Consider the following 14,965-nt stretch of genomic DNA (forward strand, 5'->3'; position numbering starts at 1 on the left):
GCACACGCCAGGCCTCTGTGTCCGTGTGTCCTCATCAAAGGAGGTGTGGATCTGAACGGGAGATGCCAACAAGATGGAGCCAGGCTCTTCTCAGTAGTACCAACTACTAGGATGAGAGGCAATAGGCAGCAAGTGATGCACAGGAAATGTCACCTGAATATGAGGAAGAACTTCTTTACTGTGCAGGTAATGGAGCACTAGGACAGATTGCCCAGAGAGGCTGTGAAGTTTCCATCACTGGACACATTCAAGAACAACCTGGACACAATCCTGTGCAATGTGACCCCTTCTGACCTGACCGATTCCGTGATTCTGTGTCCGTGTGCCTGTGTGTCCCTGTATCTCTGTGCCTGTGTCTCCGTGTCCGTGCCGTGTCCGTGTGTCCCTCTATCCCAGTGTCCGTGTCTCCTGTCCGTGTCCGTGTGTCCCTCTGTCCGTGTCTCCCTCTGTCCGTGTGTCCCTCTATCTCCGTGTCCGTGTCTCCCTCTGTCCGTGTGTCCCTCGATCTCCGTGTCCGTCTGTCCCTGTGTCCGTGTGTCCTTCCATCCCCGTGTCCCTGCCCGTGCTCCCCGCGCACGCAGAGCGCCCCCTCGCGGTCGCGCCACCTCACGGCAGCAGGGGGCGCTGTCGGTCCGCCGGCCGCCAGGGGGCGCAGGCGCGCGGGCTGAGGCGCCGGCGCGGGGCGGGCCTGGCCGGGGCGGTGGCGGCGGCGGCGGCGGCGGAACCGGGCGGGCGGCGCGGCCATGGAGGAGCCGTCGGTACCGGACGCCTCGGCGACGCGGCGGGGGCCCATCAAGGGCATCCTGAAGAAGAGCGGCAGCAAGGCTACGTCGGGAGCGGCCGTGGGGGCGCGACAGCCCAGCCAGGCCTGCGAGGAGGACGAGCAAGGGTGAGGCCCCGGTGGTGGCGGGCGGCGGGTCCCCGCAGGGCCTCCTCCGGCCGTCCCGCTCCTCCGGGGGGCCCGCGGAGCGGGGTCAGCCGGGCGGCGTCTCCAGCCGGGGCTGCTGCTGTGCCCCGTGCCCGGGGATGCTGCGCGGGCGGGGCGGGGGTCCGTGCCGTGCCCCCCGTGCGGCGGCGGGCCCGGAGCTCGGCTCCGCTCCGCGGTGCGGGTCCGGCAGCGGCAGCTCCCGCCGGGCCGGAGCTCCCCTGGGAGCCCCGGGATGCCGGGTGTGCACCTGAGCGGAGGCGGGGAGCGCTGCCCGCATGTCGCCGTGGCTCCTGCCGAGGAGCGGATGTCACCTGCTAAGTGTGGCCGCTCACAAAGGGTTTTACCGATGCGGCGAGGATGGTTCACAGTTTGGGAAATGCGCTTGATTTATTCTCAGCCTTCTCATAGGCAGCTCATTTCTTGTAATCAAAAGCATGTCTCTGGAGAGGGGACCTCTCCTGGGCTGAAACATCATCAAGATGTATTCTCGGCTGGGCAGGAGCCATCCGTAAAAATCTCACACTTGAGAATGTGCACAGCCTTGTGGTTTGTTATTTGAATTACACGAAATCTTGCTTTAATTGTAACATGCCTAGTTAGTCCAGGTATGCCAGCAGTGGTCTTCAGCTGTCCTTGCTGTTTAAGAATCCTGCACTTTTCCTGATGCACCCAGCATGTGCTGCCTGCCGTTGCTCCGATTCCCCATCAAGTTTTGAGGAGCAAGGTTTGACCTGAACTCAGTGTTTACAAATTTGCTTTGGACAGTTTTCATTTTTCGGCACCTTATTCAGTATAGCAAGGAAAGAAGTAATTATAAAATAAAATGGTCATGCTGGTCAGTTTTTTATTATTATGGTAGTACTCCTTTCATCTTTGCCTAGTTAAGTCATGAATGTAGTCCAAAGTTGGCAAGATAAGAAAGAAGAGCTTTTGGGTTGCAGTGTTGCTTGTGTTAGCTGCTCCTGCTTTCCAAAGAAAAATTTCAACTGAATGAATGAGATTATGTTGTTGAAACAGGTGAGTGTAAGTAGCAATACGTTACACAAATGTGATTTTTTCTTTTCCTTTTCTTTAGTTCTGATCTGTAGCTTGATGTGTGTAGCACCACACCAGACATAAATTACAATTGGCTGTTGGTAGCCTGTGTTTAATTTTCTGCAGTTTCTTTTGTACCATCTTGAAAAATGAGTAGAAATTGGAGTATGAACTGATGAGTGTATGGTGTATTGGTTATTGCACACAGTAATTTCTTGAGAAGCAGTGGGCTAGAGTCCAGCTTCTATTTCCTGTTTACCAACATGAGCCAGTAAAGTCAGATTAATTCTGAAATTGCCTTGCAAGTTGAAAGATATTGGCTAAACCTGGCAGGCTGCATTAGAAAATTTCCTGGAAAGATCAGTACAGGGTTTATAAAGCTGGTTTCTGTGCAGGTATTATTTTTGGTTGGCAATGTCTCAATATATCAGTGTTGTTTGTGATTTTAGCTAAACAATTTTTGTTTTAGAAGAATGATAAGTAGTACAGTTGTGATTTTCCTTTGAGATTGAAGATTAGTTAATAAATTCAGGTATCTGTTTTCTTAGTTCTTCTGCTTATTTCTAATATTGAAATTCGGGTCTGAAGATCTTTAAAAATATCTGTAGATGAAAGAGCTCATTGTGTCAGCTATCATCTTTTACAGCACGATGTTCAGAGCTCTCATGTTCTTGCATCATTACTGACCTTGTGCTGCTGTTAGTGATGGTAACATTGTTTGGAAAATTTCCCTAATGAAAATGTGATGCAAGAATGAAGCTTGAGAAAGTGGGACATCACTGGAACTGCATCGCAAGAGCTGAGATCGTGGTTTAATGGCATATGTGCTCTTGCCATAGACACTGGGGTACAGTATTTTACAGTATTTTACAGTATTTTCTGCCTTCAGACCCCTGTAAGAGCCTGTGGGTGAGCAGATGTGATATTTTACAAAGGGATTAGGGAAGTGTGTGTGTGCACAAGCAGCTGTGTTGGAAGAGGTGAGGCTGCTATGGCAGGAACAAGGGAGCTGTGAGAGGTGTTCCTCGGCTGTTACCGCTGCTGCAACCTCTTGCCTGTCCTGGTGTGATGTCAAATGAAGTTATTGTATATTTTTAAAGATGTGAGAACATACAAATGAGCACTTATGAGGTTTTTCAAATCTCATTTTCCTAAGGAAGATTAGATTTCCTATTTCTGTGTCAGAAGGAGTGTCAGGATGCATTTTGCTGTGATGGTCCTAAGCCATGTCATTAGTGTTGTGCTGTGCAGACATGCCTAAGCATGCAAAATTAGAAACAAACAGGGGAGGTGTGGGTTTTCAGAGCACTTAGTCATTCTCGTGTGAGGGCTTTTTACAAGCAGGGGTGAAATGATATGTTTGTCTCTTTGCCACTAATGGCTTTTTTCCCCCCTAGGTGAACTTCAGGTTGTGCTTTGGGAGGTGTTCCACAGCCAAGGCTTTTAGTGTTGGAATCTGAGTTTAAAAAATAAGTGTGAAAAACTGAGCCACTAAAAACTTGTTCAGTCTTTTATTTATGACTCACTGACTTGCTCGGTGTGGGCTGTCTGATTTCCAGCACAGTGCATGCCAAAGGGATTGTTCCAAGATTGCCAGGCTTATTATTAGGTGGAGTTGGGAGCCTGGGCTGTAAACCTTGATGTGCTCTGGGCAAGTGAAGCCGAGGCACGAGAAGGGAATGTCTCCATCTGTTGTGTTTCCTTGTCAGCTCCGCTCTGTCTCTTCACAGCCGCTGTGTACCCATGTGCCATTGTCTAAGTGCTCTGGCTGGTAAAATTCCTCACTGTGCACCACAGGGAGCATCTTGTGTGGGTCACGGAGGAACTTTAGGCTGTGTTAAACTGGGTAAGCTGGGGATTTTTCGACTCCTAAGCAGAGAGTTTAGAATGAGTGGCGTTCCCGGAGCGGCGCTCCTGCTTTGTCACCACGAAGCTCATGACTCCCCGCCCCGCCAGGGCCGCGGCTGACTCACGTGTTGGCCGCTTATGCTGCAGCCCTTGTGTTTGCACAAAACGATTCAATGGTCCTGAAGCCTCAAACATGAGACCTTGGCACTGGCTACTGTGTGCTGGGGGGATTAAGATCATTCAGTTTGTATTAATTTCTGGAGTGTAAGCCTGTGGCATGTAGGATTCAGCATCAACCCCCACATCTGTTTTTTTTCTCTTTAGTTTTTCCATCCACATTGTATTATGCAGTGATAACACTGTAAATGGAGAATGTAGTTTGTGCTTGGAATCTTGCTTTATCAAGTTTGTTTTACAGGTATTATTCTGCCTAAGAGCACTTGTGTTACTGAGACTGAATATATCTTTCAGATCTGTTATTGGAGCGGTCTGTGTTTGAACAGAGGAGTAAAGTGAAAGTCTTCCAGCCAACTGCCCCCTCTCACCCCACCAAAAACCCAAACAACAACCACCCCAAACCAAACAAAAACACCCACAAAACCCACAAAGTCCTGTAATGTTTCCTTAACTAATAATTCACAACAAGAATATATGAATTAGTCAAATTTTTGTATTATCCTGAAATGAAATTTATTGGCTTAACCTAAGGGAAAGACTACCTTATATGAAGTTTGCAATAACCTTTTTAGAGAAAATGTGGAACATGGTGGTTTGTGTTGATTAAACATTTTTTGTGGCTTTTAGATCAGTGGAGAGATGGCTCTTTCTCTGGCCACAATGCAATTGCTTTTCTTGTGGCTTATATATTTTGTCAGTGAGCAGTCAGTGTGGGTGAGATTTAGTTTCTTCAAATATACATAAAATGATACATTTTCTGGTTGACTAAGAAAATTCTAGATAATGTAGCATCCCTGGTGCCTGTCTGTATAAAATGTGAAACTCCCTCGGCTTAATTATAGCAGTGAATCACTTGGCTTATTATTCCAATTTAGGATGACAAAAGCAGTATTAATAACCAGCTTGTTCTATGCTGCTTATTTCACTGCAGGAGGGGATTTGTTGCTTGCTATTGTTTATGTAACAGTTTTGCTAGTAATCATTCCAGTTTCTTCAGCAGAGGTGAACTGAAAGGTATTGGGTTCTGCTCAAGTCTTGTGGGCTGTAATAGGGAGAAGAATTCTCTTTTTACAAGTAAAATCAAACAGTTCACAAGATGGTCATTAAACAAGACCAGGAGTCTCTGAATTATATGAATAAGAATATGTTTATAGATAATTGAGTTTGTTTAGCTATTGTGACTCGTTAGGGAAATTAGGTTGCACTGATAATTTGTTATGACTTAAGTATGTACAGAGCACCATTTAATAGTCACACTTTGAACATGTCTGTGTGTCATAACAATATTTTTTGTGCTTAGTATGTAGTAGAGATCAGACAGTGTTTTAAACATTACTTATCTGGTAAAGCAGAACTAATTCTCTTAGAATATATGAAAATTCAATTTTCTTTTCTTATTTCAGTAAAAAGTCCCAGAAGTGGGATGAAATGAACATCATAGCTACGTACCACCCTGCAGGCAAAGATTATGGCTTGATGAAGATCGATGAGCCAAGTACTCCTTACCACAGGTATGCTTGTTAAAGTGTGGGTCTGTGTGCTGCCAGCTGGAACTGTGGGTTTAGAGCAAAATTTACTTTGTGGCTGATGCAGTATTACTGTGCAGGCCAGCTGGGTGTTTGCAACATACTCAGATCTACAAAGCTTCTAAAGAAGGAGAACAGTCTGAAAGGACAAAGTATGAAGGACAAAGTTTAGAAGGTTTGTTCTAGCAGGCTTTAGCCTTTGAATGGAATAAATAAGTCTGACTTCTATTGATTTTTTTTCAGCACTAGAATATAATATCATATCGGTATTTAAAGTTGATTTGGAAAGCTTTTAAAGCATTAAAGGAGTCTTTTAATTAAGTGTTGTAAGGTTTTGACTGTTTTCTTGAGCAAGCTACAAAGTCGAGCAAATTACTAAAAGAGGCTGCTTTTGTTTGCCCCCCAAGCATGACAGGAGAAGATGATGAGGATCCAGTGAGTGATTCAGAATGTGAGCCCTTAAGAGCAGATGTGTTGAGTAAAAAGTAAGTATTGTAATAACAAAAACTGACTGGATGTGAAGATAATGTGCTCTTTCCTGGGGTAGATTTTCTTTATGGAAAGCTGTTGCTGGTTTCTCTAGAAGCTGCATTTTTGCTATTGTCAAATTAAGTGGTTTTCAGTGCTTGATAGTGCTGCTGGTAATTCAAACCTCTTGCACATTGTTACTGCATATAAATATGGCAAAAATAATGAACAAAGCTGTTTGTATGAATATTCTGAAATGTCATGTATTTTAAATAGTGAAAAACTTGCTGTTTCAGCATTTTGTATTGCATGATTTATGTAGACTGGCAGCTGCAGCTGAAGGTAGAGGACCCAAGATTATAGCAAGGCAAGAAGAAAGCAGTGAGGAGGAGGATGAGGATGAAGAATTAACACCTGAAGAACGGGGTAGGCATAAGTTGTTTTCTTTCTTTTGTTTAGACTCTTTTCCGACAAATAGTTTCAGGTTTTCTGTAAGAAATATTTGCAAAGAAGAAGTACTATCAGAAAAATGTTGTGATTTGAAAATAGAAATAAAAAGTGTTTGAACAAATAGCTGCTTGTCTCTAGTTGGAATGTTTGGTTTGGGATCTACATATAAACAGGAATTTGCTGTTGTTGGTTGCCTCCCTGTATACAAGCTTAAGGTATGGGAATTCCTACTAAGACACTTCAAGTAAGAAATTCTGGTTTGGGGCTGAAGGAATAGTTCCTAAATTGAACATATTTCAGGTAGATGTAATTCAATGAGTACGACTACAAATAAAATGTTGCTAATTGCTTGCAAATGTACAGATGATATTTCTGTTGTTCTCAAAGCAACTGGATGCAATAGGAAGCCTACAGTTATTCCACAGCAAATAGCATCTTTAACAGAGATGTTGTTTCATGTTAACTTGGACCTACAATATTTTCAGGGAACAGTGAAACAACAATACTTCTAAGGTTTCAGGCTTGTATTGTCTACCTGGTGCTTCTCAAATTTCCTGGCCTTAACTTTGAGTGTGAAACCTTGCTATACTAAAGGAAGGAAAAGAGCAAAGCATTGGGGCTGGCAGTAAGCAAAATTTACTTGAATTATAATGCATTACTGCTGGATATGCTGATGTTTAATATATGGAGCAGAGCTGGCTTCAGGCCATGGGGAAAGTGGAAAATATTTTCTTCTACATGTGGTAAATAAATCTCTCATGACTGACCTTTGGTGGCTAGCCAGGAGTCAAGCCACACATCTGCAAAAGTTCATCTTCTATCCCAGCAGCATGTCTCAGTTTGTCCTTGAGTTTACTTAGAAACAAGGCTTGTGAAACTTTAGAGTTTTGTGTCTTCTACCAGATGCTTCTCGTGGTTCAGACTTGCTCTTAGTTGCAAACAGGTTCTTAGAAAAGTGCTTCTGAGATTCCAGTTACTATCCTTTTTGTAAGTCAGACTCATTTTAAAAGAACACTCCACTGCTTGAAGACAATTTTTATTCAGTAAATTCATCTTTGAAGAAGATATGTTAATTTTTTTTTTTAAGGGAAGGAACGACTATTTCCATTTGTTTGCCCACAGAGAAAAAGAAACAGTTTGAAATGAAGAGAAAAATGCACTACAATGAAGGAAGAAACATCAAACTGGCAAGGCAGCTGATTGCAAAAGAACTACATGGTGAAGAAGAGGAAGATGATGAGGATGAAGAGATGCGTGATGCTGCAGATGTAGAAACAATGAACACAGAAGCTACCGAACACGGTGAGGCACTGGTCAGTTAAAAAGCACCTGTAAGTCCTGGTGGCCCTTTGAGCTGTTGGAAATGAATATACTCAGGTGTGAGATGACTGGAAGGACTACAGTGTCTATGTAACACTCCATGAGTAAGGTTGCACTCTGTCTTGATAGGGAGATTTGTAGCATGGAACAAAAACTCAGTGTTGATAAACAACATGTAGGCTTTTGTTTGTTGTGGCATAAGAGAAAACAAAACATTTCTGCTTCTTACCATTTTCCCAATGTAGCTGACTTTGGGTAGTGAAGTTGCCAGCATCCTTTTTAAATGAGGAGCTGTCTTGTACTGAACACTTTAATGACCACATGGTAGAGCCTGGCTTTTTGTTGTGGGTCATTTCCTATTCTGCTCCTAATCCATCCTGTAGCCAGCAATGGGAGATTACCATCAGTGTTTCCTCCCTGTTGAGAGGACTGTATTTATCTTCCTGAGGAAAAACACTGTAATGTAAAACTGCTGTTAGGTTTTCAGTACAGACTTGTCCTTGAGCAGAAATGCTCATTGCTCTAGTATGGGATAACACTCTCAACTTTGCCTTTAGTGCAGCTACTGGAAGAAGGTCTGGGATGTTTAAGTGGGAACTGTTGCTGGAACCTGTTTCAGGGCTGTCTCTTCATAGGAAACCCATAAAGCTGTAGAGACTGACACCTTCTCTTGCATCTTTAAACTTCTCTCAGGGTGAAAAGTCTTAGACTTTTGTGGTGATATTCTGGTGAATAATTACAGGTCACTCCCCACCTCTTTATTATGTAACAGCACTTTGAATAAATTTTTGGCATAAACAAACCACACATCTGTTGCTCATGAGACTGGTGACAGTGAAGTCTGTAAGCCTTGTTCATCTGTGGTTGGCAAAGCTATGAGATATTAGCCTGTCTGCAGACTTGGGAAGATGCTGCATGGGTTTAACTTGGTTCACCTCTGCTTTTCACAACCATGTGAACTAGGAACTCATCTAAAATTCATTCAAATCGCACGCAATAAAAAGGAGATTTGCAAAGTTGCGTGTTTAAGTTCTGTGGATTGCACCTTTTCATCCTGTTATTTACTACAGGAGGACTAATTCCTTCACAGTTGCTCTGGAAGGGTCAGTGGCTATGTGTCTGAGACCCATTACTGGACTGACTATCCAGTAAAAGAACACAGGCCTTACAATGGCTATTTACTAGAACTTCACTCTCCAGGGGAAAGGAGGGCTGCAGCAGCCAACCGTATGAGCCTTCTGCATGGCCTGAAGCTGCCATCTGTCTGCACTCTGCTGTAAAACAGAGGCAACTCCGCTCCCCAGCTGCATTCGCCGCTGGAAAGAAGGCACACCTTTGCAGCATTTTTCCATCTCTATTGTTGAAGTCCATTCCACCTTCCTCATAACCAGCTTCAGAGCCACAACTGGTAATTATCAATTTTAGACTGCTCATGGCTAATAGATTCCATAAATGTAACTGTCTGCCAGTGTAGCAACCTCTTAACTAACTGGTTCACCTCTACACCATAGCATATAGAAATGCTTTCCATTAAGCTGATGTAGTCCTCAGTTCTTCACTTTTCTATCATTCTGCTTAAACCTTCGTGTTTTGTTATCTCCTAATCTCTATATCAGCTATCACAGCCTTTAATCCCTGAACTTGATCAGTTCTTCTGAGGTTAAGTACTGATCTTACTTTTGTAGCAGGTGGTGAATTGAATGCCCTCAGATGGATTATGAGACAGAGTTGGGCAAAGGATGATGGGATATGAACAAAACTGTTAGTAAACCAGTCTTCTGTCACTGCCCACATTTTAAGAAATTCCTACATTGGCATGAGAAATGTTCAGCACACAGCTATGTTAATGTGAAAGTTTTACTGAAACAACTTTTTTGAGATTACATTATTTATTGCTCTCATCTGTATTCTGAGGGCACAGAAGAATCTCCTTATTAATAAATGTTAATTGGATCTACAGAAGGTTTCTCAAATAGATGGATTTAACACTTGCTGCTTGGGGTTCTTGGTCACTGTACTTTTGGTCATGCTGTGCTTTTGGCTACATTAAGCACTTGAGTATTTAAGAATTAGGCTGTTTCCTTTGCAGAGGAAATCAAAATCTTATTACTATTCATGTTCCTGAGAACAGTATATGGAAAGATTATTCACCTGGATAACTTTCAAAGAGCTCTTTGACTTGAAATTGTATTTTAAAGTGCTTTTGTCTAGAGCAGAAAAGGGAGGGTTTCCTTACTCTTGTACTGGGTGATACAGGAGTTGATTTTTGCAATGGCTCGTTTTGGCATCCTTCTGTTAAACTGACTAAAAGCACTGATGCTTGCTTTTAACTTCAATGAAAATGTCCTGGGTTTTCTGCATGTTATATTGTAGCTGCATTTTTATAAATTCTTCCATTTGACTTGAGTTCTTGGGAAGTTGTGGAGATTGTGAGATGCTGTGGCTGCCACTCAGCTGTTATGCCAGTCAGTCTATGTGAGTGAGAGCTGCCATTCAGTGTCCTTTTATTCCCATGGAGTAACATGACTTCTGTAGTACTGATTGTTGCAGGTAAAGATGTGACATAAGAGGCATTTCTTAGTGGTCTGTTGTGACTCTGGGGTTCCACTGGCTCCTGGGTTGTTTTTCAGCCAATTTGAGAATCTCTTCTCACTTGGAATTTTTTCTGTCCATGAAGATCCCTTACAGATTCTGTGCTTCTCTTATCTGATGTTTCATTCTACCCTCAAATTCTGTCTGGTTTGTATTTGAGTAAAACTAACAGTACACTTCTAATCTCTACACTGCTTTCAAAGAACGGGCTAAAGACTTAGGACAGGTGTAAGGAGGCTCCTGTCAGATACCACCAGGTCCACTAATAAAAGTTGCACTTCTTGGTTACAGACTGAGATTTCTTGCTGATTGAAATGAAGATGGCCAGTCCAGTCAGTGATGGTGAGAACTCTTTGTATATTTTTGCTCCTGTTTCCATTGTGGCTACCAAGTGTTTTTAATGGATGGATCATTTATTTCTTGCCTCAAGTTCCCTTTGTATGGATTCCAGCAGCCAAGCTCTTTTGTGGAAAACAAAGTATAAGTTGTAATAGACTGCATATGGCAGGGAGATTGGAGCTGGATGTCCCATAAGGCTCCTTCTAACCCAAACCAGTCTATGATTCTACATTTGCTTGCTTCAGCATTTCACCTTCTCTGGCTACTTGCTATTTATGACTCCGCGAATAACATAAATAGACTTTGCCAGCAGAAGTGACCTTTGTTTCTCTCTATAAAATTCCCTTTAGAAATTCTCTTGGAAATCACTGACTGAAATATTCCTGATGTAGGTAAATGTAAGGATGATGATTTCAGTGCATACCTGTCTTCTGCTACACAAAAGTATCAAGCAGAGGGTGTTGTCTATAGCAGTTCAATTGACAAGCAGTAAGACTATTGTTCTCTTTCTCTGGTTCATTTAGCTGCATTGCTCTGCTAACCCTGCTCAGATGGCACCCAGCAGCTGAGCTGTCACTGACTGGGTGTGCCCTTTGGCCTTTGCTAGATACAGAATATGTTGTGTTTCCTTAACCAGGACAAGTGTCACTCTAAAGATGAATTGAGTGAGAAGGCTGGGAGCACACAGCAATCAGCTCTGCTGCTTAACTGTGCTGTTTGCTTGTTAAACAGCGTGTTACCAAATCTAACTCATGCCCAAGCCTAAATGGCTTTTTAAAAAGAATATTATCATTTCGATGAGGTCTTCTTTGATCAGCACTGAGGAGGAGTTTCTTCTGATTTATTGCAGTGCTTTTGCTCAAAAGCATGAGTTAACTTCCTGAAAGCACACAACTGTACTCTTTCATGTATCAACTTGGGTTTTTTTTATTTCAAGTGCCTCATCTGGAGCTGAATTTGACCTGGGAAGTACTATGTTTGCTGGTATTTCAGCAACCTCATGTGTTAGTTCTAAACACCTGAGTTAAATCCTCCCAGTTCCAGGGGGCTGAGCACTCAGTGCTTGGTGTGCTCAGCAGTGGTGTTGGCCCTCTCTTTAGAGCATGAGCATCAGAAAACTGCTCCAACCAAAAGCTTACACATTGCTAAGATGGGTTGGCAAACATTACTTCTTCAAAGATAAAGGTGATTTCAGGAGGATATTTGTGTGTGTTGTGAAAACATTCAATCAGTGTGAAGAATTATCTATTTTTTGTAATCTTTCTTATGCAGCACATGTTACTCGTGACCAGCTGGAAAGTGGAGCACACAGCATAGAAGAAATCTGTCCAGAACTGTAACTGCTTGTCAAAGACACAAATATAAACATCGCTTCATGATTTTTGCAATTAAGGCTCTTAAATGTTAAGAAGCATATCAGTTACAATGTTGTATTGCCAAGAATGTTAATTTTAGACTTGTCCATTAGGCAGAAAACACTGTCTAATTGATTTATTCTTGTGCCTAGTATTTCATGGAGAATACTGCTTCATAATTTGTTCAACCAGAATGGCATTCCCTGTATGCATAGCGCTGATTATCTCGCGTGATGTACTGTTACTCTTGCTTTGAAACACTCATTATCTTTGGTTTTACACTATTTATTTGAGAGTGTTCTAGATGTGGTGTCTCATATGGAAAGTTTTGGGATTCAAGAGCCAAACGGTACAGCGTCTATCAGATTGACATGTAAGCTATTTATCAGATGTGTTAAGCAGTTTAAAAAGGGATTATTCAAGTCCTACAACTTTTTTTTTGGTAAAGCGTTGACCTGTTAATCTAGATTTCAGTACTTTTTTTGCCTGCACTTTCCCAGTCTTTAGAACAAGAGCTGTGTTATTTCTTAAGAGCGGTGTTTGCAATCGGTCGTTAGTTTCTGACTAAAGCAGTACTAACATCTAGTGGAGGGAGTGTTTGTACACTGGAAATGGCTAACTTGAACTTTGCATTTAACTGTCATAACCTCTTCCATCAGGACTGGTTCTTTTGTGGAGCTCTCTCTGGCTTATTGTGAGAACGTGCAAGTTCCCTCCAGCTTTTCTCTTAAAATCACATCCACTGTTACTCTTCTGGCTCTTGTTTCAAACGTTTGGTTCTTTCCAGTTGCATGAACAGTGTTTGTGCTGTTAGCACCTGAGGAAAAACACCCAGCCACGAGGAAATACACATCAGGACTGAAGATGTGCTGAGCTTAGGCTCTGGCTGTTCTTTATTAAAGATAACTGCTGTTGATCTACTCTTTTGGGGTTGGCAACTTCCATACTGAAAACCACTGGTCTAAATCTTCCTGTGTCCATTGCAACTTACAGCAACTGCTTTTGTAAAATGAAGGCTTTTTGGAAGCTAGAAGGGAAACTGCCTAATTCAAATACTTGTTTACAGTGTGGTTGTATAGCTGTAAAGAGGGATTCTGCGCCTCCAGATTGCTGTAAAAACTTCCCACTGGGTGGAATTTGACTGGTGAATGTTCCAGTATTCAGAGTAGTTCCTGGGTTTTATTACACAAACAAAGTACACACTTAAGCTTTAGCTTGGTTATGAAATACAGTGTATATCTTAATTTTGATCTGAATTTGATATGTTGCAAAAATCCATATAATTATATGGATCTATTTTAAAATGTCTTTTTCTCCACTGTATATGTGAAGTTTGAATAAAGGAATGAAAGTTATTTTACAGTTACATGCATTCTCAAGTGTGAGCTTTCCTGGAGTCCCAGAGAAATTGAGAGTGAATAAGGCAATAGGATGCTCTCCTTTGAAAGATTTTTACAGGAATGATTCATTAGACTGGATTCACTGCCAAAGATACCTGTGAGTTGTGCTAACTGTGTTTTGTAGTGTGCCTTTCCCAATAATCTCCTCTCCTTAGTAGGTGACAGGGTAGTCAGTTTTGGGTTAGTTAATCTTTTAACTTCTTGAATTGAGATTAATAGGGTCTTTTCACAAGAAAGAGTTGAACTCTTGATTCTGGCCAGTGTGGTGATGCTAGTTTTTCAACATGCAGAGTGCTATTTCTTCTTGTATCAAATGTGGTCACTTGCATAGAGTAAACAGGAGCAAAGGGTAAGCATTTAGATACTTCTGACTCGTCAAGTCACTTACTGAAGCTTTCAATTTGGCTCCTAAGAATAGGATTTCAAAACTTTAGGTTTGTACCTTTTATAAACCAGCTTGCAGTGTTCAGAGTGTTGATGTGTGTGCATTGAGCTCTGTTTCAGGCTGAGCAGCTGCTGGCCTGGCACTGAAATCCTGCTGAGAGCACGGCAGTGCTCAGCAAAGCTGGGTGGCTGTCACACTGAGCACGGACACGGTGAGCAGTGTGTGCAGGTGACAGCAGTGTGTGCAGGTGACAGCAGTGTGTGCAGGTGACAGCGGTGTGCTCTGGTATCAGCAGTGTGCTCTGGGAGCTTGGAGCAGATCACTTGTGCTTTGTGCTGAGTACCCACAGGTACTTCACACCTGCAGTTAAGGTAGCTCTTACCCAAGCTAATGTCCTGCCCTCCTTAAGCCCCCACTTTCTTGTGTCCAAGGCCATTTGGTGCTCACCAGGGCTTCTTTGTACCTTACAAGGTCTAGAAAGCATTTTGTTTAACAAACACTTTGCTTACTTCCAGTAAAGACCTTTCCTGTAATGGCTTCCAAAATCCTAAATGAAATTAGTATGTAGTTTTCAGGGAAGTACAAAAATGCATGAAGATGGTTTTAAATGAACCACATAATGTATAGTCCCTTCATCACTCAGGTGATTTTGAGCTGCTTGGTTGATCTCCCTTTTTCTGTGCCTAAGCACCTAAATTCCAAGTCTGATGCTACTTTGAAACTTAATTTAGTTTGGGGTTTTTTAAAGGCTTTATTCTCTGCATTTTCCTCAGTGCTCGCAGAAATTCTGTTCACGGTGCTTCTTTATCTTCCTCAGCAGAAGTGCAACCCAATGTCCTTGACACTGCTTCTAACTGAAAGGCTGGTTTACTTGGTTTTCTGTGCTTACACTTTGATGCATTTTAAAAGCTAAATCAGGTAAGTTTTACTTTGCAGTAGCTCCAGAAACTCCATATAGCGTTTTTTACAAAGGGATGTCTGATTTCCCTCTGCTTGAGAAATACCAGCTAGAGCTCCCTGCTGAATGGGGACGAGAGAAGAAATGTGTTTTCTCTTTTTGCATTTGATGAGGACTTAGCTTGCCTGCACATCTTTAGGTGCACATGGTAAATGCTCATGTGTACAATACAGAGTGGTGTAAA

The 14,965-nt window shown here is 42.4% G+C and overlaps 1 protein-coding gene across 2 annotated transcripts; it reads left to right on the forward strand.

Annotated features, from left to right (window-relative positions):
* Positions 1–708: 708 nt before the first annotated feature.
* Positions 709–13,404, forward strand: PPP1R2 (protein phosphatase 1 regulatory inhibitor subunit 2). Of its 2 annotated transcripts, XM_054282703.1 has the most exons (7): positions 709–889; positions 5,392–5,499; positions 5,922–5,999; positions 6,305–6,408; positions 7,555–7,734; positions 10,636–10,686; positions 11,956–13,404. In XM_054282703.1, exons 1-6 carry the CDS (start codon positions 744–746, stop codon positions 10,638–10,640), a joined length of 621 nt encoding a protein of 206 aa, XP_054138678.1. In that variant the 5' UTR covers positions 709–743; the 3' UTR covers positions 10,641–10,686; positions 11,956–13,404. The 2 variants fall into 2 exon arrangements, with proteins under 2 accessions (XP_054138678.1, XP_054138677.1); XM_054282702.1 differs by lacking the exon at positions 10,636–10,686.
* Positions 13,405–14,965: the final 1,561 nt, after the last annotated feature.

The sequence above is a fragment of the Melozone crissalis genome, unplaced genomic scaffold (assembly GCF_028551555.1).
Source record: "Melozone crissalis strain CALT ecotype California unplaced genomic scaffold, PUWL_Pcris_2 ptg000034l_1, whole genome shotgun sequence".
NCBI lineage: Eukaryota > Metazoa > Chordata > Aves > Passeriformes > Passerellidae > Melozone > Melozone crissalis.